Genomic DNA, 26,665 nt, shown 5'->3' on the forward strand with positions numbered 1-26,665 from the left:
ATTATATTTTTGCTTACACCCATCAATCCTGCAATTTGAGTAAGATGTACTATAAGGAAGAAGTTGCCTTGACAGTAGGTATCACTCCATTTTGGGCCTTATCCAGGAGAGGCCCAGGAAAATGAGATGGGAGACACAGTGATATCACTGCAATTTTATTTGCATTACTATTTTAATGTTTGTGCTTATGAGGCTATGCAAGCTCTGTGGGGAAGCCCCTGGAAGCTGGAGAGCTGATCATTTGGCATCTCACCGAATCACTTCCTTTTGCCTGATGTCAGGAAACTATGCATTTGGAGCAAGCATTTGGAAAAAGAAAAATTAATTTTCTAAAGTAAAATGGATGACATTTCAAACATATTCATATGTAAATTAAGTAGATGGTACAAATACAATACCTCCCTCTTTCATTACACTGTACAAAATAAAAGGAATTTTCAAAGACAAGGTGTAGTGCAGAAAACAGCAAAAAAAGTGCCTTTAGATAGTAGCTCTGATTTCAGCCAGAAAATATAGTGCCATTCTTTGCTCTGAGTACAGTGTTAGAAATCCTTTGTTTTTGGATTATTTTTGTGTTGTCTTCACTTGTGAAACACTTCATTACAAAGACTATACCCTGGGTCTCTGCACATATTGTGAAAATGAGATTCTACATTAAACTCTACACTAAACAGCAAGCGTACAACTATTTCAGGTGCAATCAAATAAGATGTAACAGCATAACTATACTGAAGGTAAAGGAATTTCACTTGGAATTTACAATCTACTATCAGAATCACTGGCAATTTATAAACTGCTGCCAGGATCATTGGCAATTTACAAAAAACTGCTGGGATCACTGGCAATTTACAAATTGTTAATCTTTTACAAGCAATGCCAGAATCACTGGAACGTACTCGCTGAAATGCTGATAGAGGCAGCAACCTTTCTCGCATTTAAATATCATTTGAATATGTACCTGAAGTGCTGTAGCCTGTATGGCTTTGGACCAAGTGCTGAAAAGTAGGTTTTGGCTGGATTGCTCTTCCTTGGCTGACATAACCAGAGTGGGCAAAATGGCACCTTCTGTGCTGGAAATTTCTACAGTTTTGTGATTTGTGTTTTTATCTGGTGAGTGTTAAAGCAGACAAGAAACCATTATGGGGTGGAGATGAGAGGGGGGTGGGGATGAGAGGGGAGGAAGGAATTCTCACGTTTGGCCACAATAACACGAGTAGGAAAATTGTAGAAACCTTGGAAAAGGCCACAGTTTGTCTGGCCCAGTGGGGGGTCGTTTTTTCCCACAATGTCTAGAGTGACAAATCAAGTTTCAGGAAAAGTTGCTAAAAATGTAGAGGCAAACCCAGAATTAAACTTTAATTAAAAGGTTATGACAGATCACTGAATCAATAGAAATATTTAAGCATTATGGAGACAAAGTAGTGGCCTGTGAAAAGACTAGAAAATGGGAGTAATGAAAGGAATAGAACTCTAGAAAGTCCAGAAATTAGGTGTGTAAGTAAAATGGTTTCAAAGTGAGCAAAATAACTATATTATCTAAATGTATGTACCCTGAGTACAGCCAAAAACACCTTGTAAGGAAGCTTGTGGGAATTGGAAGTGGGATCACGGACAACTTCTACAATTCACTTTTGACTGCATTCACACCCAGATAGGGCATGTTGACCTGGTAGGAACACTGGCACTGGGTACTGGGTACCAAACTTCCGACAGTCAAACTTCTGCACTGGAAAACAGGAAACCAACTTAAAAGTTGCAGTTCAAACTGCCACCATCAAATGACAGGCATGAGAGTGATCTGGGAAGCTGGCATGCAGGCCAGAAGTTGTACTTTGTTCACCTTCATTCCCAATACTAATAAGGCCCAAAACATCTTCCAAGGTATTTGACAACAGCAAATCCCAAACATTTTGGTTGAAGAAATTCTTTTTGAATTTACGGGTAAACATAGACTTCTATCTAAATCATAACACAATATCATAATATGAAAGTACTGTATGCTAATAACGCTTTTAAAAAAAGAAAAGTAATTAATTATAGTTATCAATGGAATGGATGTGTCTGCTTCTAGCTGGGGAAACTGCTTGGTGAGAAATTTGGCTATGATACTTGTGAATCATTTTATACAAAAAAAAAATTTCAGTGAAACGTTGCACAGCGTTGTCCCCAAAACATCTGTAAAATCCCACTGAATTTAATTTACTCAGTGTGATGAGACAGTGATCTTCCATAGTACTGGCACAGTGGCTGGATGATGGTGTGAGACTAGTTTGACAACGTTGCACATCTCTTTAAGAGAAAGTGCATCAATGCAAGAGGTTGCAAACTTTCAGCACATCTCTCCACAGACGAGATAGAATTGTGTAGGACTGACAGGGTCTCAAGCTGCTGGCTGGAGAGCCAGTGAGAGTTCTATATTGATGCTTTTCAGCACGATCCTCCATATCTTGTGCCACTCCGCTCCCTCCCAAACTTTTAACAGACTATCAAGGCATTCCCCACAATCGAGCACCCTGAGGGTGGAAATACGATTTGTTGAGGGCAGCCAGCCAATTAGAGGCTTGTTGCTCTTCCATGCACAGCGGTGCTTCTGGAGAGTCAGTGGCTCCTATACCTGCTTGAGTCTTTAGGCAGGAGCAGACAGGCGAGTGATGTTGGGAAAGGGAGTAAAGGGGTTGGGGGGTTATATGGGACTGGGGATTTGGCAACAAGGAAAGGGATGTGGCTTTCAGAAGCCCCTCCCTTCCCAATACCAAGCCCTTCAATCAGGCACTGAGAGTCTTTGTTCAATGGATATCCCTAGCCATACCACAGGGAGCTGCAGAGAAATACACGTCAGTGTTTGATTGTTATGCATCTTGCACGGCCAGATGCTTATCCATCAACAGGTTAACACAAGCTGCATCAAGATGAGGTTCTTAAGTGGGCATTAAGTGCCCACTGTCTGTCACTACAGACCACCAGGATCCAAGATTGCAGTATGAGAGGTACTTAGACACTGTCTGGTGAAGTATGGAGTGGGGCAGCATTAATTTCCTGTCACTAAACAGTGATACATCATGTAACTTCAAATAAGAGGATGTCCAGAACTTCCCTTCACAGATCTAGAGTGACTCATGATCCTAATCACGTTTAATCACGTTGATTAAACGTTGGCACTGTGTCAGAACAGTGGAATCTCTTGTTGAATTAGATTTAGTGTACCTCCCTTTGCATTCTTTCCATTGTGCATACAATGGAAAACTTATAAATATAACTGTCCCTCTCTGTCTATCATACAGTTGGTGCATTGCCCATTGAACTCTTATTTTTACACATGTTTGTTTTAAACACTTTCAAGTCACAAATCATCCTGTAACTGTGAAATCAGCATACAAAGAAGCTGTTTGTTGCTGACATATATGTTATATTAAGGTATTATACAAGTATTGTGTATGCATATATGTATTTTTATGAGGGCTAAACTTGTTACTGCTGGGCAACTAACTGAAATGAAGTCAAACCTCAGGGACAGTAATGTGTACCCACAGACTGCTGAGGCCATCCACATTTATTGGCGAAGCCCTGGCAGTGACAGTGCAAAATTCTGTTAAATAAATTCTGTCCATTAAATAAATATGGCACCAGCATTATGCTGTAGGGTACCATAAACGTGCATTCCATATAATTTGAAACCATTGTCTGGTTGCTGTATCTCTAAGGGTTCAATACTTTCTGATGAAATACGAACTGTAAACACACACAAAATAATCTCACTGTTTATTAATAACCAAAAAATATCAACTTTCGGAAACGTTTAAATACTCCTGTATTGACCCCAATGCACTTTATTGGAGGAAATGGGAGGTGGGGCCAGAAAATGTTCAGCTTCCATGAAAGATCGTTATTATTTTTTCACACAAGGATGTCATTTCTGCTGGGAGGAAATGCCTCGTCATGCCAAAAAAATGCTAGTGAGTTACAATTACACTGAACTATAAGTGTATGTATTTATAATCCATGGACAGAAATTGGAAATCATCCAGGTGCCAGAAATGACTGTTAATGATATCATGTGGATATTCCTTAGGTCTATTATTTTAACAGGGGCTTTGCTCCTCGGGATACCAATATGCTAACTGTCCACCCATTAATGTTGACAACTGTTATTTCGAGGCAAATGTGTGGAACAAATCTTTACTGAGTGTGACCACGTCCGAAAAGACAGGCTGATAACTCGTGTGCAACAATGGGAGGCAAGACTCTGTGTAAGGCACGTAGCTGCCAGTGGATGTCAAAATAGCTACAGAGTATCCAAGCCTGGTGTGAGCGAGATAAGCAACTGAGCACCTTCAGAGAACACATCAGCTGGAAAAGAGTTCGTGAGCAGTCGGAACCAGTATCACTTCGAATTATGAATCCAATGTCATAGAGCTGCAGAAAGCAAAACAAAAAGCTTGGATCCAAGGAAGCAGAAAATAAAGAAAAAATACATAAAGAAAATACTCTTTTTAAAAAAAAATCCCCCGTTAACAATTAAAAGTCGAAAGAATGAAACTCCACACTTGTAACTTATTTCTCAGCGCCAAGCAGATTATCTGACAGTAATTAAAACCATAAGACCATAAGACATAGGAGTGGAAGTAAGGCCATTCGGCCCATCGAGTCCACTCCGCCATTTAATCATGGCTGATGGGCATTTCAACTCCACTTACCAGCACTCTCCCTATAGCCCTTAATTCCTTGTGACATCAAGAATTTATCAATCTCTGCCTTGAAGCCATTTAGCGTCCCAGCCTCCACTGCACTCTGCGGCAATGAATTCCACAGGCCCACGACTCTCTGGCTGAAGAAATATCTCTGCATTTCTGTTCTGAATTTACCTCCTCTAATTCTAAGGCTGTGCCCACGGGTCCGAGTCTCCTCGCCTAACGGAAACAATTTCCTAGCGTCCACCTTTCCAAGCCATGTATTATCTTGTAAGTTTCTATTAGATCTCCCCTTAACCTTCTAAACTCCAATGAATACAATCCCAGGATCCTCAGCCATTCCTCGCATGTTAGACTTGCCATTCCAGGGATCATCCTTGTGAATCTCCGCTGGACACGCTCCAGTGCCAGTATGTCCTTCCTGAGGTGTGGGGACCAAAACTGGACACAGTACTCCAAATGGGGCCTAACTAGAGCTTTATAAAGGCTCAGTAGCACAACGGTGCTTTTATATTCCAACCCTCTTGAGATAAATGACAACATAGCAAGCTCTTCCTTAATCACATATTCAACCTGCATGTTTACCTTTAGAGAATCCTCGACTAGCACTCCCAGGTCCCTTTGTACTTTGGCTTAATGAATTTTCTCACCGTTTAGAAAGTAGTCCATGCTTGTATTCTTTTTTCCAAAGTGCAAGACTTCACATTTGCTCACGTTGAATTTCATCAGCCATTTCCTAGACCACTCTCCCAAACTATCTAGATCCTTCTGCAGCCTCCCCACTTCCTCAGTACTACTTGCCTGTCCACCTAATTTCGTATCATCGGCAAACTTCGCTAGAACTTCATCCAGATCACTAATATATAACGCGAACAGTTGCGGCCCCAACACTGAACCCTTTGGGATACTGCTTGTCACTCCAATTATTAGGTTCTCCGACTGGAATAGGCAAACTCTAAGGATTTCAGTTTGTATTTAGCACCCTAGAGCAGGAACCTTGCACTGTTCAACATGTGGGGACCAGGCAAATGTGATACTCAGTCATACAACAGAAACAGACCTTTCGGCCCAACTCGTCCACACCGACCACACTACACCGAAAAAAGATCTTGTCCCAGGTGCCATCATTTGGCCCAATCCTTCCTATTCATGTATCCATCCAGATGTCCTTTTAAATATTGTAATTGTACCTGTCTCCACCATTTCCTCTGGCAGCTCGTTCCAGACTTGCACTATTCTCTGTGTGGAAAAGTAACCCCTCATATCCCTTTTGAATCTTTCTCCTCTCACCTTATGCTCATGTCTTCTAGTTTTGGACTCCCCAACCCCAGGGAAAAGACCTGGGCTATTCACCCTATCCAAGCCCCTCATGATTCTGTAAATCTTCATAAGGTCACCCCTCAGCCTCCAAAGCTCCAGGGAAAATAGCGCCAGCCTTTCCCTTTAGCTCAAGCCCTCCAATCCCACAACATTATTGTAACTTTTTTTCTGAACTCTTTCAAGTTTAACATCTGTCCTAAAGCTGAGAGACCAGAAATAAATGCAGTATTCTAAAAATGGCCTAACCAATGTTTTGTACAGCTGCAATATAATATCCTATCAGTACATTGACCGGTGAAAACAAAAGTGCCAAATGCCTTTGTAACCATCCTGTCTCCTTTTCAAGGAAACATGCACCTGCACCCCTAGGTTCTTTTGTTTGGTAACACACCCCAGGGTGCCACAATCTACTGTATAAATCCTGCCCTGATTTGCCTTACTAAAGTTCAAAACGTTTCTCAAAATTTAAATCCATCTGCCACTCCTCAGCCTATTGGCTCATCTGATTAAGGTCCTGTTGTACTCTGAGATAATCTTCTTCACTGTCCACCACACCATCAATTTTGGTGTCATCTGCAAATTTATTAACTATACCGCCTTTACTCATAGCCAAATTGGCAGCATTTAACTATATGTGCACCTGCTGGAAGCCACTGTCTAATTTGCGCATAAATAATAGCATACAGCATTGGGTTCAATCCAAAAAGAACCCAAAATAACAGGATATTGTTAAAACTCTAAGAGTACCAGAGCTTCTTTATCAATGATTTAATAGAAGAGCAGTCACTTTCTACATGCAAAACAAATATGAATGTTGACTTGCACATTCACAAAGAGACTCAGTTTGCTAACTTCACTGTTTCCATTTGTGTGTGCAAAAGGTAAAAGAAGATAGTTTAGGAAAATTAATTTTCTGTGGTCATGCTGAACTCAATTCAGACTAACCCAATTTTATACTTCCTGCCTCCTTGGTTTACTTTCATGCAGGGAAGTATTGCATCACGCTCTAAGCATAAAATAACCACTTTCATAACTTTTACATGTATTACTAAACTTCATATACTCCTATAATCAATTACATTATCACTTACATTCTTAAATATTCTCAACCCTTCTATAACACATATGACACTGCTCTCTCATCTCTCACATGTGGGTGTCAAGTTTACCCAACACAAAGCAGAAATGGGTTCCTTGGCTTAATGTTATTACTTAAGCAAGTCAAACATTCTGCATCTTCAAACTAAAGTGACACCAACTGAGCACACAGCATCCAAACTCCTAACAACAGCTGCTTTAAAAAAAATTACTTCTGCATGATACATTTTGTGAGACATATGTATTGGATTCCACATGCAACACAACTTCAAGTATTTATCACATTCATTATTGGCATTGGACTTTGCTGGCTGGGCCAATCACCATTCACTTCCTATCCCTAGTTGTCTTTAAGCAAAGTTAAAAATCACACAACACCAGTTTATAGTCCAACAGGTTTGATTGGAAGCACACTAGCTTTTGGAGCGACGCTTCATCACCTGATGAAGGAGCATCGCTCCGAAAGCTAGTGTGCTTCCAATCAAACCTGTTGGACTATAACCTGGTGTTGTGTGATTTTTAACTTTGCACACTCCAGTCCAACACCGGCATCTCCAAATCATGTCCTTAAGCAGGTGGTGATGATCTGCCTTCCTGAATTGCTGAAATCTATTTGTTGTTGGAAAACCGACAATGCTATTAGGGAGGGCCTTCCAGCATTTTGACCAGTGACGGTGAATAAATGGTAAGTTAGGGTGGTGACTGGCTTGGAGGAGAGTATGCAGATCATGGTATTTCAATATATCTGTAATGCTTGACCCTTTAGGGGGTAGTGCTCATAGGACTGGAAGGTGCTGTCTAAAATGTCTTGCTGAGTTACTGTAATGCATCTATTGGATGGTACGCATTACTGCTACTGTGCATCAGCGGTGGATGGAGTTAATGTTTGAGAATGTCGTGCCAATTAAGCATGCTGCTTTGTCCTGGATAGTGTCAAGCTTTTTGAGTGTTCTTGGAACTGCACTCATCCAGGCAAGTGGAGAGTATTCCATCAGGCTCCTGACTTGTCCCTTGGAGATGGTGACTGTCTAAAGCCCATTCACCATCTCCAAGAGGAGAGTCAAGAGATGAAGTACTTGCTGCAGGATTCCTGGTGTATGACTTCCTCTTCTAGCTGCAATATTATATAGCTAGTCTAATTCAATTTCTGATCTCTGGTAACTCTCAGGATGATTGTTACCCCACACAATTTTAGGCACCTGGAGCAGCAGGATTCATGGCACCCAGAGTGCAGGAATTGCTTTGTTTTCTATCCTTCTCTGCTGCTGCTTTGCATCATTATTAAGGTGTTTGGACCCAGAGCATGTTGCAGCTTGATCGACCAATTGTTGCCACTTTGAATAATCTGTAGCAAGCTCCTTCATGTCATTAATGTAAATAGTGCCTCGCTTCAAGAAAAGCTTCAGAGCATCTTTGAAGCAGTTTCTTTGTCCTGCTCTAGAACATTGGCCACATGAGAGTTGAGAAAACAGGTAAAGAGACATTTTTTAAGCCATCTAGGTACAATGTGCAGTCCGTCACAGATGGTTTTGCAAGATTTTTGCCAGAATGCTTATAAAGATGGCTTCAAGAAGGATACCAGTGTTTGCTCAACAGACTCCCATTGAAGCTGGAGAATGCAGTAGAAATCTTGCTGGTGTAATTTCTCTGTGCATCACTAATATAGGTTCCAGGCCTCACTTAGTACAGGACTGTGATGACAACAACTGCTCTATACACTAGGACCGAGTCCTGTCACATTCAGTAACAGAGGTCAAAATGGCCATTAATGTGCTTCTCACCAGGCAATCACCTAATCAGGTTTTATTTCCCTTCTTGACAGAACTTTAGCTGAAACTAATCTTTTACCGAAACAAAATAGCAATGAAGTAATATCATTGAGCTCTACTTACTGGGGACAGAGAATACAATGTTTTGGGACAAAGAAAATTCAGCTATATTCTTTCTGACAGATCAGGGGTAATTTATCTTTGTCAAGTTCTTTATACTATTTGTGTCACCTGAGACTCACCTTTAAACTACACAACCTCCATAATGTCAGCTTCGCCACGACCGTCTGAGCCCATATTATGGAAACCCTCCTCCATGCCTTTAACACTCCGATCCATCCTGTTTGCCTCCTATTTCAAACCTGCATAAGCTCTGCTGTGCGTATGTTATATCCCATTCCAAGTTTAGTTCACTCGTCATCCTGATCTTTGTTGGCCCACAATACCTCCCACTCCCCCACGACCTAAAAGTTAAAATTCCTTTCCTTGTTATTCCAACAATTAGTTGTCTCTTCCCTCCTTAACTCTGTTACCTTTTCCAACACTACCACTCCCTCCAATCCAAACTCCCAATTCTCCTGTTTGGTATAGACTCCCCCTCACTCCCCCACCCAAAATCTCCCACCGCACCATCATTCCATCATCCAACCACTGGCTTTATAACTTTAGTAACTGAGCCATAGTTCTGGAATTATTTTCCAGTCCTTTACTTCCCCAACTTATTTGTTCCTTTTAAGATCCTCCTTAAGGTTACTTCTTTACCTAAATATTTGATCACTGTCCCATTATTACCTTCCTCAGTGCAGCATTTACCGTTTTTGCTTTTGCCTATACAAAATGTCTTGGCAGTTTGTCCTTTGTTAAAGCCATCATAACCAAGCAAGATATTGATGATGTCAGACTATCATAAGCAGTATTATACATTATCCAATGTCATCATGTGCCAATTTTTTGTATTCTTTTCATCCCCTCCTACTATCTTCCTAGTCCTTGCATCCCCTCCCTGCTGCACTGTTGGAGATGCCCTTTTTGAATGAGACTTTAAATCGGATTCTGCCTACACTGCAATAGATTTAAAATCTCTCATGATGACAGGGCATTTCTGAAATTTTATCTCAACAAAGAAATAAAGTTTGATTTGCATTTAGATGCTGTTTTTCATGATATTTGGCCATCCCAAAGAGGAGGAGAAAATGAGGACTGCAGATGCTGGCGATCAGAGTCGAGAGTGCAGTGCTGGAAAAGCAAAGCAGGTCAGGCAGCATCTGAGAAGCCGGAGAATCGACATTTCGGGCATAAGCCCTTTATCAGGAATGAGGCACCCAAAGAGTGTTACAGCCAATCAGTACATTTTAAAGTTTAGTTTTGTAACGTAGGAAGTACAGACTCAACTGGAACGCAGCAGGGTCCCATAAATACCAACATCATAGGTGACCAGATCATCTGTTTTTACTGGTTGGTTGATGGAGACTTAATATTGGCCAATATACAAAGGGAAGTCCACTGCAGTTCAACAAAAACAGTGCCATGAAATCTCTAAGTCCATCTGCGAAGGCAGACAGAGCTTGGTTTAATGTCTGATCTGAAATATGGTAGCTTCAGTAGTACAGCTCTCCCTTGTCACTGTACCAATCAAGTGTGTTGTATCAATTTAGATTTGTGCAAAAGGTCCTGGACCCCTCAAACTCCTAACACAGAGGAAAGATTGCTACCAACTGAGTCATGGTTAACACAAACTGACATTGCCGTAGTTACAGTTGAATGTGACATACTTTTCTAAAGCATTTGGTGCAAACTGTCTCATATAGAACATGTCTCCAAGGAACCATTATCAAATCAATGTGAGATGTTGCTGTTGTCACATGGTATTAATTGTCACTTTTCAGCTTAGTAAACAAAGAGATGTGAATAGGACTCTGAGGATTGCTGTGTACAATTATCATTGTGGGAAGATATCATTAACATCCATTCATGTCAGCACTACAGCCCTTCAATTTGCTTCCAAAGAGCCAGCATGAACTCCTACAGCAGCATATGGCACAACTATCGCTGGATTCTTTCAGGAATTTTACATTCTAATTTGTAATCTACTGCACTGTTCAATGTTTTAACAATTATATATTGCTGAATTCATTATATGATTGAAATATAGTTCATTCTAGGTGAGTCCTGGTGTAAGATTTCTACACAGTGTTAAATGATCTTTTCTTGTTGCAAATGCTGATAAATATACCATGTATTTTCCAGCATCTTCTACCTGCACTTCATTGTTGTTTTGCCCTATCTTTAATGTATTATCTGCTCTTGGCTCTCCAAACACCACTTCCATTTCTGTTGCATTATTGTGCATTTTTTAAGAGGGCACCTTTTAAACTTCTAAATTAGCTATTTTAATTTTTGTGAAATTACATGAATTACAGAGGCCTGTTCCTTTAAGGTGTTCAATATCTTTTTTTGTCTTTTCTGAAATGGACCTCTCTGAAAACGATCCATTGTAACTTACCTCCTTCACTCATTTTGGCAAACACTTGACCTGTTCTCTGCATCTACTTATGACAGTGGGGTTGAAAATGGGAACACACTGTGCAGTGAAATGCCATCACCCATGACCATAGATGTAACTGCTAAAGTGCCATTATACTGTGCCAAATGCTGCTTTAATTTTCTTGCATGTACATGGCCTGTCATGACCTTTCATTGCCCCTCAGCATTTCACAACCAAAGTCCTGTATATTTAAAGCTTAGTAACTTCTGCAATATGGGCTAACACAGAAGTCTTCTGTGCCCCACAGAAACTTCACCACAAAGAACAATGAGATATTTAATAGGATAAACTGCTTTAGTGATATTATTTATAAACCTTCACTGAGACACTGAGTGAACTCCCCTGCACTTTTGTTTTGGCAAATTGCTTGTTTATATCCATCTAACAATTCAGACAGGATTACTGGTTCCTATCTCAACCAAAATACCACAGCTCTGACAGTCTGGCATCACCTCAGTACTGCATCAAAGAATGGGCCTGGATTACACTTTTGGTACAAAAGCAACCCAATGCAGATACTTAAAATCTGAAATAAGACAAAAAACATGCTGTAAATACTCTGGTCTGGCAGCACCTGTGGATAGAGAAACAAAGTTGCATTTCAGGTCACTGGCCTTGCATCAGAACTGGGAAAGTTACAGAAGGATTTAAGCAAGTGAAAGAAGATGAGTTTTCATGTGCTGATTTGGGTTTCTCCATTTTTCACTCTCTACTTGTTTTGGATGCAGCTATTCAAAAATCTGCCTTTCCCATTTCTAGATACATCTTTTGTTTCTTTATATGTCCCTTTGACACTGCTTTTGGCCTGTGCCATCAATCTTCTTGTCATTTAACTTCTGCTTTCCACATTATCACAGATCTTCCCTCTTGTTCTTTTTGCCTCCTGCTTTTTCTTTTCGCTTACTTCCAACTTGTTACATTTTCAACTCTTTGCAGTTCTGATTAAAGATCATCAAATCTCATGCTTTCCCCAGTTATGCTAAACCTGCTGAATATTTGTACTATTTTCTGTTTTTATGTCTTCAAAGGCTTGGAGTGGGAGCTTGAAGTCTTGAATTAAATGCACAGGATGCTGGTGAGGCCTCTTCTGAAATACTGTGTGCAATTCTGGTCGCCTTGTTATAGGAAGGATATTATGGAACTGGAGAGAGGTCAGAAAAGATTCACAAGGATGTTGCTGGGAATGGAGGATTTAAGTTATAAAAATAGGTTGAATGGGCCAGAACCTTTATTTATTAGAGCGTAGGAGGTTGAGGGGTGACCTGATGAAAGTTTGTAAAATCGTGAGGGGCATATATAAGATGAATAGAAAAGGATTTTCCCTAAGGTAGGGAGTTCAAAACTAGGGGGCATATTTTATGGTGAGAGGAGAAAGATTTGAAAAGGACATGAGGGACCACATTTTTAAACAGAGACTGGTTAGTGTGAGGATTGAACCGCCAGAGGAAGTGGTGGATGCAGGTGCAGTTACAACATTTAAAAGACGTTTGGATAAGTACATGAATAGGAAAGGTTTGGAGGCACATGGGTCAAATGCATTCAGGTGGGACTAGTTTGGTTTGGGAACATGGTCGGCATAGACTAATCTCTCCATGCTCTCTGACTCTGTGTATTGCATTCATGATCACAACTCTTATGAAAATGTATGCAATAATTACATTAGGTCTATTTGACCAATATCACTGTTGAATAATCATGCTGTTGCAACTGTCCAGATTGCATGCAATGTTTCAATATTGATTCAAATATTACTGGTTGCATCCACATTGATGCATGAGTATGAGAAACAATTAAAATATATCTGAATCTACATTATCTGACTGCTAGTGATCTTCGGTAATAATTTCTACAGAGTGCAGTACATTTTTGGAAGAAAGCTTTTAATGTTTTACTGTCTTTTCAAGGAAAAGGAGAAGCAACATATTTGACACAAGGGATTATTACATATTACACAACATTGCAGTAAGAGGGATCTGTCTTAGGAAATGAATTGCTTTAATAAAGCATCAAGTGCCGTTCTGTTCAATGCAAGGCGTACATTGTAATCAATGTTTTGTAGTTTTATAGTAGTTGCATGTTGTATATTTATTCAGGAAAATGTCCAATGTCTTTTCTTGTTGAGCTCAGCATCAAATCTCTCCTTTAAAAATAGGTAGAAACAACAGGTACAGCTTAAGACTTGAACCCAGTTTGTCTGTTCACAATGAATTAAATTAACAGCATTGCTTTCACAGAATTATATTGAAAATAATAGATGCAATAAAGAAAGAGAGTGGTAGAATATTCTTCTGGATAACACTAGATGCCAACACAGCATATCCAAAAATATTTTAAATCTAACAAAATATTTTGTGAAGTACTATCACTATTGGACCATTGTAAACATGTTAAAAAAGTTAGACAGCAAGATCCCACAAATGGCTTTGGAAATAATGACCAGATAATTCATTTTGTAATAAGTTAAAAATCACACAACACCAGGTTATAGTACAGCAGGTTGTGCCACCTGATGAGGAAGCAGCGCTCTGAAAGCTACTGCTTCCAATTAAACCTGTTGGACTATAACCTAGTGTTGTGTGAGTTTTAACTTTGTACACCCCAGTCCAACACCGGCATCTCCATACCATTTTGTAATGGTTGATTAAGGGTTAAATAATATTCAGCATACCGGGGAGAACTCCCTCGCTTTTCTTTGATAATGGTGCATGGGAACTTTTATGTCATCTGAAAGGATAAACTGAGACATTTGTTTACATCACACCCAAAAGCCACCAACTCACATAGTGCTACACTGAATTCGATTATGTGCTCAGATCTCTGATATGGGATTTGAATCCAAAAGCTGTTGATTCAGAGGCAAGTGTGCTACCACTGAACCCACGCTAATAAGTGTGGTTATGCCAATAACTACGTATTTAGGAACAGACAAAAAAGTGAAGGTCTTGCTAATAAAAGTTATGAAATTGGCTTCCTGTAATGTCATGGTCAAACAAGCCTTTTGACTATCTAAACCGACATAAACATAAATCATGATGATGAATTAGTTAACCCCAGTTATATTTTTTGATTTGATTACTTACAGTGTGGAAACAGGCCCTTTGGCCCAACAAGTCCACACTGACCTGCAACCTACCCAAACTCATTCCCCTACATTTACCCCTTTACCTACCACTACGGGCAATTTAGCATGGCCAATTCACCTCACCTGCACATATTTGGACTGTGGGAGGAAACCGGAGCACTGGGAGGAAACCCACACAAATGCAAGCAGAATGTACAAACTCCACGCAGACAATCACCTGAGGCGGGAATTGAACCTGGGTCTCTGGCACTATGAGGCAGTGGCACTAACCACTGTGCCACTGTGCCGCCCACTGACACAAAGTGTTACTGATTCAAATATGACTGGATCATAATAGAAAACTTCAAAGAAGTTTTGAAATAATCTGATATTCCACGACTTAATTAGACGGAGATGAAATGCTGTCATATATGGTGAATTGAGGAGCTCATCTTCCAGTGCCTCAATTAAAGACCCAAACTTAGTTGATATCTTGAGTTGCCATTTCAAACTTATCAGGTTCACACCAACAATGATGCAAGAAAAACTATTGCTCAAATTTTTCTTTGGAAGCTTGCAAATATTATTTTTTAAAAATCAATAAAATTATTTTGTTTTCTTCAACTAGTCAGACTCAACACAGAATACATTCTCCCTCTTTGACCTAGCTCCTATATCATGCTTTAAGATATTTCAATGATCCATTTATTTACCAAAAATGTGAGTAAATTTGTACATTTTTGGGAAGCATGACTTATCCTTACACATTTTGGGCATCTGTAATGTGCAGACTTACTTCCTCCTACTCGTATTTAAACTTGGAGAACACCAGTAACAGCCTACAGTTAGATAAGGTCACTAATTCATTTACCATTTATCACAAATGCTGTGGATAATCTACTTCAGAATTATTGTTCTAAGATCATTTTCATTCAGAGCTGTAAAAATTTCATAAAAGCATCTGAATACACATTCTTTATCCTGAAATCCTGACAGTTAATATTGATCATTTATATCCAGTTACTTTAATATGAAGGAAAATTCCATTGATAAAGATATTGAAGTGTTAGATCATTTCAGATAGTCAAGCTGAACTGAGGATAGAATTTGAATACCTTTTCATGCATAACTATTCCCTTACTATAGTTCATTAATTCACAACAATATCAAATTTTGATATGATAAAATGTAGTGATTTTTGAAAAGATATGTATACTTGGCACAAGAAAATTAAATATTTATTGCTTTGAACAGAAAATATAACATTGGGAACCTATAGAGTTCTGAGTGATCTTGAACATCTTGGACACAGTGAGCTGTGTTAGAGCCTCTCTCTAACTATTACATTTAGTGAGGGGAAGCCTAATGATTTAAGTTCTGTGTTCAGAATTTCTGGCTGACAGAGTCTATTAGAGTACCTGAGAAATAAATTAATTCCTGAAGTTTTTTTTTGAAAAATCTTGATTCATTTTAACAAGTGTTAATGTACAGAAGTCTTCTCCAAATATTTTCACATCTAATTCATCCAACAAACAGAGAGAGTGAATATGTGCGCAATTAATGTGAAACGTGGTTGGGAACAGGTTATCAATCAGTTGAAGATTGGGAATATGCAATAAAGCACTGTTTGAGATGAATGAATAGTGACTAAAGGAAAACCTTTCTCCCCTTTAAAGCACAGAACTTTGGATTATTCTGCAAGAAGGAAGATTTGAAAAATGTCAAAATGCTCACACGCAATACTTCTGGTAGTGTTAGGAAGAAGTAACTCTTGAACACAGCAAGATCCTATGGGCAACAATGACCTGTCGACTATTTTTAGGTTCGTTGGTTAAGACAAGAATATAGACTATCAGAACTATTTGTCCTTCATTAAGTTAAAAATCCCAGTCCAACACTGGTATCTCCAAATCATGACTACTATCCTTCATTAAGGATTTCAACGTCCTCCTGAGTCGACCGATGGGACCTCAATGTTGTCTCGACAGTAACGGACAGCATTTCTCTTGACACTCTCTATTGTACTGGAATGTTAGGCCTGGTGATACTGGGGCTGTAAACAGACTAGCTCCTAGATTGAATGCAGAAGTAAACACAACAGCCTCAAAATTACTCCTGTGCTTCTTTATGCCAATATGCAGTCGATTTGGTCCCGTTTCCTCAGCTCTCAATACCTTTCATCAGAACAAAGTGATGTGTGTGCTCCCCCACTGTTCAAGCTGACACAGACCTGGCCCACTTATCAGCCACATTCACTCTTCCTGCAGTGGGTGTTCGAACTCCTGATTAATGGATTTAACATTCAAACAAGATGGAAATACTCAGCAAGTCAACCAGCTTCTGGGGCGACCTTTCATCTGAAAGCTAAAGTCCATCGTTCAGAATAGTTTAGATTCAGGTCCCTTTCTCCAGCCTGACCTGCTGAGCATTACTAACACTTTAGAACAGCTTTTATTTCAGATTTCTACAACCCGGCACTTCGCTTTTTGACAAATAATTTATGTTACCAAGTGCTGGGAACTTCTCACTTACATTCCCGACAAACCTTCCCAGAATCAAACAGGGTAGATTTTACTCAGGCCAACCAAGAACTCCAGGAGGAATCAGACATGTTAATGAGGGTCCCCCCTCTGAAATAAACATTACATTGCAGATTCCGGCGTAACTTTCAAAATTTCAAAGAGAACTCAGTGACTCGATCAAGTCTCCCTACAGTGACTATCCAACATCAGGAAAGAACCAAGTCAAGCTGTGTGTGTGTGTGTGTGGGTGTGTGTGCTGGGGGCTGCTCCCTCTTGGGATACATGGATTGAAGAGAGCTGTTCAGTTGATCCGAGCTGCCCTTTCTCAGCCGCTGTGCATTTCTGTCCACTTTTTCTATGTGTTTCCCAGAGACGTTGTTAAGAGTGTGAAGGCAGTTCAGGGCGAGTGTGCCAGACAGGAGGCTGCTCTGAGCCAGGGGTTTGCTGGGATGTCCACTGTAGAGAAGGGGGTTGACCCTCTCTGTATCCTGACCTGAACCCCGCGCCTTCCCTCCCAAAAAACCCAATGGAGATCATTGGCCACGGGGATATCCTTAAGGTTCTGAAAATGTATGCAATGTCAGTGCAGCTGGGGGCTGAAGTGTCGGTCAGGAATTGACACCCCCCGTGGAGAGAGAATGAGATAGAGGGGTGGGTGGGTTGGAGTTGAGGATGGGGCCAGCAGAGAGAGAGGCGGGGGGGAGCTGACCCAGGACAGAGCGACCTCCATCACCCCCTCCCCCAACTGTCCCCCTCCCCCAACTCTCCCAGCCCCCTTTTCCGGGACATTAGCTTTAACCAACACACACACACACACACAGGAACAAACCCCAGTATAGACCCAGGGCCTGTTTAGATAGAGTGCACTGAGCACAACCAGTGACTTCCAGAGGGGGAGAGCAGATCAGACTACCACAAAAGAAAGCTCCCCCAAAAATAGACACACACACAAGCCCGACCTATAACCCAGAGTGCGTGCAAAAAGAGAGGCATCAAAGAGAGGCAAGACTTACATCTTCAAACAGGGATCCGACGTTCGCTGTTGTCAGCAACACTCCGGTGCCCTGTGCAGGCGTCTTCACCGCCATAATCTGCAGATTTCTCAGCACACCTTTTGTTTCGGGATCAGTGGAGAAGAGAGAGAGAGAGAGCCTCGCAAACTGCCTGCCTGCCTGCCTGCTGCCGCTGCCCGCACTGCTCCTTATACCGTGGCTGCTGCTGCGATCTGAGCTCCTTCATTCATTCACAGACACACACACACACACAGCGCTTCTCCCTCCCTCTCTCTCTCTCTCCCAATCTGTGTGTGTGTATGTGTGTGTCTGTCTGTCTCTCTCTGAGTCTCAGGCTGTGAGAGGCTGCCTCTGCCTCTGGACTCGCTTCATTATCAGCCTCTGTCTCTCTGCCACCACCACCACCGCTTCAGACAACAACCAGAAAACTTTCTCCTTCCTTTCTTCCTTCTAACACAGGCCGATCACTGTGTTTCCAAACATTTCAAACACACACAGTCTCTCTCTCTGATCTTTGCCTCGGCTTTTTTTTCCGGGCAATCTGTCGCCCAGGAAACATTGCGTGAAATTGACTCGTAAGGCATGAATTTTTTTTAACATAAACTGTCCTGACGTCAGTTACCAGATTTGAAAAGTGTCCTGCCTCTTAAAAGGGCAACGCCTGCAATTTTTGGTGGAAGGGGGGAAGTGGGGTCTAACTTTGTCCAGGTTGGGGAGAGGGTTTCGGGATCAGTACGGGGTGTCAGAATGAAACATCTCAATACGAGACGTTCAGTCGGTCCACTGTTTGTTTGCTCAAAGGCATAGCTTTCTGCGCTCATTAATGATATTAAGGAGCTCTCTCTCGGACTGGGGAGTTTATTGTGAAGCGGGAAATCTAAACCCTTTAGGCGTGTTGCACAAGGCTGTGAATCCAAAAACAAGCCACGGAAGGTCAGTCATTTCAGCCAGATCTGATCTACCCCCTCTGTGCACCCAGGCTGCTTAAAGTGCTGTCCCGTTCTTCAGCTTGACCGGAGACAGTCAGTCAGTCAGTGTATGCGCGGGGCATCATCTTACCAACATGAGCTGGGAAGTGTCATTTACTGTCACTTTATTAATCCTCCGAAATGGACGCGCTGCGACAGGTTTTTGTTTCACATGAACACAGGAAGGCTTCCCGGTTGCATTGCTCAGATCGTGTAAACATCAAACTTAAAACAAAAGTGTTCTGTTCCCGAGGGAGGGTGAAACAAACAAAAGTTGTTGTTTCACAAAATGACAATGCGGCCGAGAGTCTATCCGAACTTCTGGACAGTGAAATTAGGTTCAAACAGGTCAGTCTGTTAAAGTGACGTTTCCTGCAATGCACCAGCCTTCCTGAGCACCAGCGCCTCAGGGTGTTCGGACTTTCAGGCAGCTCCTGACTGATGCCGTTGTTAAAAATGAGAGAACACGAGGTCATAGCCATAGAGTCATAGAGATGTAGAGCATGGAAACAGACCCTTGGATCCAACCTATCTACGCGGACCAGATATCCCAACCCAATCTAGTCCCACCTGCCAGCACCGGCCCATATCCCGCCAAACCTTTCCTATTCATATACCCATCCAGATGCCTTTTAAATGTTGCAATTGTACTAGCCTCCACCACATCCTCTGGCAGCTCATTCCATACATGTACCACCCTCTGGGTGAAAAAGTTGCCCCTTAGGTCTCTTTTATATCTTTCCCCTCTCACCCTAAACCTCTACCACCCCCAAGGAAAAGACTTTGTCTATTTATCCTATCCATGCCCCTCATAATTTTATAAACCTCTATAAGGTCACCCCTCAGCTTCCGACGCTCCAGGGAAAACAGCCCCAGCCTGTTCAGCCTCTCCCTATAGCTCAAATCCTCCAACCCTGGCAACATCCTTGGAAATCTTTTGTGAACCCCTTCAAGTTTCACAACATCTTTCCGATAAGAAGGAGACCAGAAATGCACGCAATATTCCAATAGTGACCTAACCAATGTCCTATACAGCCGCAAGATGACCTCCCAACTCTTGTACTCAATACTCTGACCAATAAAGGAAAGCATACCAAATGCCTTCTTCATTATCCTATCTACCTGCGACTCCACTTTCAAGGAGCTATGAACTTGCACTCCAAGGTCTCTTTGTTCAGCAACAGTCCCTAGGAATTGACCATTAAGTGTATAAATCCTGCTAAGATTTGCATTCCCAAAACGCAGCACCTCGCATTTATCTGAATTAAGCTCCATCTGCCACTTCTCAGCCCATTGGCCCATCTGGTCCAGATCCTGTTGTAATCTGAGGTAACTTTCTTCGCTGTTTTGACACCTCTAATTTTGGTGTCATCTGCAAACTTCATAACTGTACCTCTTATGCTCACATCCAAATCATTTAAGTAAATGCCAAAACCTAGAGGACAAAGCACCAATCCTTGTGGCACTCCACTGGTCACAGGCCTCCAGTCTAAAACACAATCCTCCACCACCACCCTCTGTCTTCTACCTTTGAGCCAGTTCTGTATCCAAATGGCTAGTTCTCCCTGTATTCCATGAGATCTAACCTTGCTAATCAGTCTCCCATGGGGAACCTTGTTTAATGCCTTACTGAAGTCCATATAGATCACATCTATTGCTCTGCCCTCATCAATCTTCTTTGTTGCTTCTTCAAAAAACTCAATCAAGTTTGTGAGACATGATTTCCCACGCACAAATCCTATCCTGAATCAGTCCTTGCCTTTCCAGATACATGTCCTTCCGGTCCCTCAGGATTCCCTCCAACAACTTGCCCGCCACTGAGGTCAGGCTTACCGGTCTATTGTTCCCTGGTTTGTCTTTACCGCTCTTCTTAAACAGTGGCACCATGTTTGCCAACCTCCAGTCTTCCGGCACCTCACCTGTGACTATCTCAGCAAGAGGCCCAGCAATCACTTCTCTAGCTTCCCACAGAGTTCTCGGGTACACCTGATCAGCTCCTGGGGATTTATCCACCTTTAATCATTTCAAGACATCCAGCACTTCCTCCTCTGTAATCTGGACATTTTGCAAGATGTCACCATTTATTTCCCACAGTCTATATCTTCCATATCCTTTTCCACAGTAAATACTGATGCAAAATATTCATTTAGTATCTCCTTCATTTTCTGTGGCTCCACACAAAGGCCACCTTGCTGATCTTTGAGGGGCCCTATTCTCTCCCTCGTAACCCTTTTGTCCTTACTATATTTGTAAAAACCCTTTGGATTCTCCTTAATTCTTTTTGCCACAGCTATCTCATGTCCCCTTTTTACCCTCCTGATTTCCCTCTTAAGTATATTCCTACTTCCTTTATAGTCTTCTAAGGATTCACTCGATCTATCCTGTCTATACCTTACATATGTTTCCTTCTTTTTCTTAACCAAACCCTCAATTTCTTTACTCATCCAGCATTCCATATACCTACCAGCCTTCCTTTTCACCCTGACTAGAATATACTTTCTCTGGATTCTTGTTATCTCATTTCTGAAGGCTTTCCATTTTCAAGTTGTTCCTTTACCTGCGAATATCTGCCTCCAATCAGCTTTCGAAAGTTCTTGCCTAATACCATCAAAATTGGCCTTTCTCCAATTTAGAACTTCAACTTTTAGATCTGGTCTATTCTATTCCATCACGATTTTAAAATGAATAGATTTATGGTCGCTGACCCCAAAGCGCTCCCCCACTGACACCTCAGTCACCTGCCCTGCCTTATTTCCCAAGAGTAGGTCCAAGTTTTGCAACTTCTCTAGGAGGTACGTCCACATAGTGAATCAGAAAATTGTCTTGTATGCACTTAAGAAATTCCTCTCCATCTAAAACTTTAACACTTTGGCAGTCCCAGTCGATCTTTGGAAAGTTAAAATCCCCTACCATAACTACCCTATTATTCTTACAGATAGCTGAGATCTCCTTACAAGTTTGCTTCTCAATTTCCCTTTGACTATTAGGGGGTCTATAATACAATCCAAATAAGGTGATCATCCTTTCTTATTTCTGAGTTTCACCTAAATAACTTCCCCGGACATATTTCCGGGAATATCCTCCCTCAGCACAGCTGCAATGCTATCCCTTATCAAAAATGCCACTCCCCCTCCTCTCTTGCCTCCCTTTCTATCTTTCCTGCAGCATTTGTATCCTGGAACATTAAGCTGCCAGTCCTGCCCATCCCTGAGCCATGTTTTTGTAATTCCTATGATATCCCAGTTCCCATATATCTAACCATGCCCTGAGTTCATCTGCCTTCCCTGTTAGGCCCCTTGCATTGAAATAAATGCAGTTTAATTTATTAGTCCTACCTTGTCCCTGCCTGCCCTGACCTTTTGATTCACTTCTGTTCTCAACTGCACCCGTCTCAGATTGATCTCTTTCCTCACGATCTCCCTGCGTCCCACCCCGCCACCCCCCAGCTCCTCAGCCACGCATTCATCTGTTCTATCCTCCTATTCCTGCCCTCACTAGTTCGTAGCACTGGGAGTAATCCAGCTATTACTACCCCTGAGGACCACTTTTTAAAATTGCTGCCTAACTCTCTGTAATCTCCCTTCAGAATCTCAACCTTTTCCCTTCCTATATCGTTGATTCCAATGTGGACAATGTGGAGCTGGCCCCGCTCCCCCGTGAGAACATTTTGCACCTTCTCTGAGACATCCTTGATCCTGGCACCAGGGAAACAACACCCATTCTGCTTTTTCACTGTTGGCCACAGAAACATCTATCTGTACCTCGGACTACAGAATGCCCTAACATAATTGATCTCTTGAAAGTCGACGTACCCCTCATTGCATTAGAGCCAGTCTCAATACCAGAAACTTGGTTGTTCGTGCTACGTTCCTCTGAGAATCCATCACCCCCTACATTTTCCAAAACAGCATACCTGTTTGAAATGGGTATATCCACAAAAGACTCCTGCCCTAGGTGCTGACCTCTCTTACCCTTCCTGGAGTTAACCCATCTATGTGACTGTATCTGAGACTTTCCCCCCTTCCTATAACTGCCATCCATCACATACTGTCGCTGTTGCAAATTCCCCATCGCTTCTATCTGTCTCTCCAACCGATCCATTTGATCTGATAAGATTCGCAACCAACATCATTTATGGCAGATATAATCTGCAGTAACCCTTAAACTCTCTTTCAACTCCCACATCTGACAAGAAGTACAGATCACTCTATTAAAGGCCATTTTTGCTCCTTCACAATCTACAGACGCAGAAAAGAACACCGTCATATTCCTCTACAAAACACTGCACCAGGTTAAATTAATGGCTATGGCTTATATTTTAAGTTTAATTAATAGACTTATCTCCAAAAACATATAATCAAGAAAGGACCCACTGTACTCACTAACGCAGCCTTTCTCTTGGACAGACTTAAAACAACAATTAACTTGTCTGATTCTGTGTTGTGAACTTCGCCCAAACCAGTTCCTCCAAGATTAGTTGTAAAATTCACTGTTTGTTAATTTTCCCAGATGCACTCCGATGTCCAGCAACACACGACTTCAAAATCTCCCTCTCTCTCTCCTTCCAACAGGTTTATTTCAGAGCGCTGCTCCTTCATCAGATACCTAGTCATGACTGATGTCTGAAGCCTGCCATAAGTAACCTGCCTCCCTGTGGAATGGGTGGACATCTCTCCAAACCACCACACACCTCTTTGCTTCTCCCTGAATGTTCATCTTTTCTGCATGGAGAGAAATCAGAGAGATAGTAATGACCGCGCTGCAAGAAGTGAAGGGCTCCATTTTGGAAAGGTGAGTGGGTATGGGTGGGAGAGGGCACTAGGATGAGGGTATGTCTAGATGTGTGTGTACTGGCAGTATTCGAGAATGATCCAGTACAGTATTATGTCTTTTGGCACCAGTGGAGCTGTGCCATTGCTTTGAACGGCTAACCAATTAGACCCCACGGTGCTGCATCTATCCTAAAGGTCTACAGCATTTTTCATCTTTATCCAGTGCCCTTTTGATGGTCACTGTTCTATCTGCAATATTTTCCACTCTGGATTTTGAAGGAACATGAAGATGATCTTCCTTTACTTTTCAAAACACACAAGAGGTTTGCAAAGTCAAAACATTACTCAAGTTAAGAGGAACTAATCATTTTTTTTCGTTCGTGTTATGGAATTGTACAGCATGGAAACAGCCCTTCAATCCAACTCATCCATGCCAACCAAGATTTCCAAACTGAACTCGTCTCACTTGCCTGCATTTGGCCCATATCCTTGTAAAGCTTTCCTACTCATGTACATTTCCAAATGTCTTTTGAATGTTCCAACTGTACCTATAGTGGCAATATAAACATAAGAGTAAAGTCACCAGAGTCCCACCTGACCATAGGACTGTTCTCATATTACAGAGAGAGACGACTACTGTGGTTTAACCCGAGTATCACCAGGCCTCAGGCAAGAGGAGAGTTTGAGAAGGAAAATCCTTCATGTAATCTCTGAGGAGCAGATGCAGGAATTGAACCCACGGTGTTGGTATGACAAGCTGGCAACTGAGCGAACTGACCCTTGGCTGCTCAACAAGCAAAACATACTGCAGCTTACTGCTTCTGGAGGATGACAAACCAGCTAGTTCTACACACTGAGCCAGCTACTGCCTGGGGCCAGGGATATAATTCCAGAAATGAAGCTGTACTCAAAGCGGCAGGTTGGAGGGATTTACATTGGTTTTCAGCAGGTACAGGCATTCTTTCTTTTCTTAACCCCCAAAAATAAAAATTCTGAATTTGCTTTTTTTTAGCAGCCTCTAACAATTCTTTCAAGGACTATTGATCAATCACTTATTACCTGGGACAAATGGGTTGATTGTGAATGGCTACATTTCCCTCCTTTGTGTTTGGATTACCAAAGCAAGTCTGACTTGCTGTTGTTGAGGTTTGGTGGCCTTGGTTGGAGAAAGAAATTTGCTGAAGTTAGCATCAGTAACCGAGGGTTAGGATCAAACAAACATGAAGGAAAAGAAAGCCTGAAGTTATAACTCTGATCATTCTCCTTGCTGTTTCTTGGAACTACATTTTGGCATTTATATAAATGATTTGGATATGAACATAAGAGGTATAGTTAGTAAGTTTGCAGATGACACCAAAATTGGAGGTGTAGTGGATAGTGAAGAAGGTTATCTCAGATTACAAGGGGATCTTGATCAGATGGGCCAATGGGCTAAGGAGTTTAATTTAGATAAATGTGAGGTGTTGAATTTTAGGAAAGCAAACCTTAGCAGGGTTTATACACCTAATGGTAAGGTCCTAGGGAGTGTTGCTGAACAAAAAAACCTTGGGGTGCAGGTTTATAGCTCCTTGAAAGTGGAGTCACGGGGCATGGATAGGATAAATAGACTTTTCCCTGGGTAGGGGAGTCTAGAACAAGAGGGCATAGATTTAGGGTAAGAGGGGAAAGATATAAAAAAGACCTAAGGGACAACCTTTTCACACAGAAGGTGGTATGTGTATGGAATGAGCTGCCAGAGGAAGTGGTGGAGGCTGGTACAATTGCAACATTTAAAAGACATTTGGATGGGTATATGAATAAGAAGATTTTGGAGGGATATGGGCCAAGTGCTGGCAAATGGGACAAGATTAGGTTAGGATATCTGTTTGGCATGGACGAGTTGGCCCGAAGGGTCTGTTTCTGTGCTGTACACCTCTATGATTCAATGACTCTATTTATGGAGAGGTCAGATGCACAGATTAAGATTAGCTGTATAACCCCTTCATCGTCAAATAGCCAGACAACACTCATATTCAAAATGCATGCAGAAAATAGCCTTCCTGGCAAAGGCATATTAAACAGAGTAATGTGATGGAATTCTATTCTATTGAGAAGTCAACACCATCAGAAAATGTTGAGAACAGGAAAATATGGAAAATTAAATTGTGCAATTAAGAACCAATCATGTCCGTTTGGAAGCATAACAAAAAAGACCACAAGAGAGAACAACAACTAATTCTGGCAGGAAATGAACTTTTAATGAATGTTTTCCAACCATAATATCACAGCTATTTCTTCAGAACTTTCCTCCAACTAATCAGATCATAGTTTGTTCTTCCCATAAAGTAGACCCCAAGCACATCATCCAGCATTATATCTTAGCCATGACTTCCCAATTACATAAGTTACTACATTGCAGTATCAAATCACAGTTACTTCCTCCCAGAAAACTGATCACAATCATTTCCTTCCAGCATTAAACCATAGAATATCGAATAGCACAGCGCAGGAACAGTCCTTTTGGCCAACATGTCTGTGCTGACCATGATGCCATTCTAAACTAATCCCATCTGCCAACACATGGTCTGTATCTCTATATTAGGCGAAAGTGAGGACTGCAGATGCTGGAGATGAGAGTTGAGAGTGTGGTGCTGGAAAAGCATAGCAGGTCAGGGCGCATCCAGGGAGTAGCAGAATCAACGTTTTGGGCATAAGCTCTTCATCAGGAATCAATGTATCTCTCTATTCTCTGCCCATTCATTTGTTTAAATTTCATTAAATTGCAGTTTCTTCTCTCTGTAGTAAACCATTTTGTGATATTGAACTAACTCCACAAAAACCAGTATCCCATCACCAAGTCACCCTTTATTTACAGGAAAATCTTACATGACACTGACCCAGCTAGCTCAGAGCCAGCTCCTAAAGAGTGC

The 26,665-nt window shown here is 41.5% G+C and overlaps 1 protein-coding gene across 1 annotated transcript in view; it reads right to left on the reverse strand.

The window, feature by feature from the left end:
- LOC132826461 (inositol polyphosphate-5-phosphatase A) overlaps window positions 1-18,584 on the reverse strand; it is a 518,580-nt gene extending 499,996 nt beyond the window's left edge. Inside the window, exon 1 of the mRNA XM_060842396.1 lies at window positions 18,017-18,584. Within this exon, the coding sequence (XP_060698379.1) occupies window positions 18,017-18,091 (75 nt within the window). The 5' untranslated portion in view covers window positions 18,092-18,584. The remainder of the gene's footprint in view (window positions 1-18,016) is intronic.
- Between the last annotated feature and the right edge of the window lie 8,081 nt (window positions 18,585-26,665).

Source organism: Hemiscyllium ocellatum, chromosome 22 (assembly GCF_020745735.1).
Source record: "Hemiscyllium ocellatum isolate sHemOce1 chromosome 22, sHemOce1.pat.X.cur, whole genome shotgun sequence".
Taxonomy (NCBI): Eukaryota; Metazoa; Chordata; class Chondrichthyes; order Orectolobiformes; family Hemiscylliidae; genus Hemiscyllium; species Hemiscyllium ocellatum.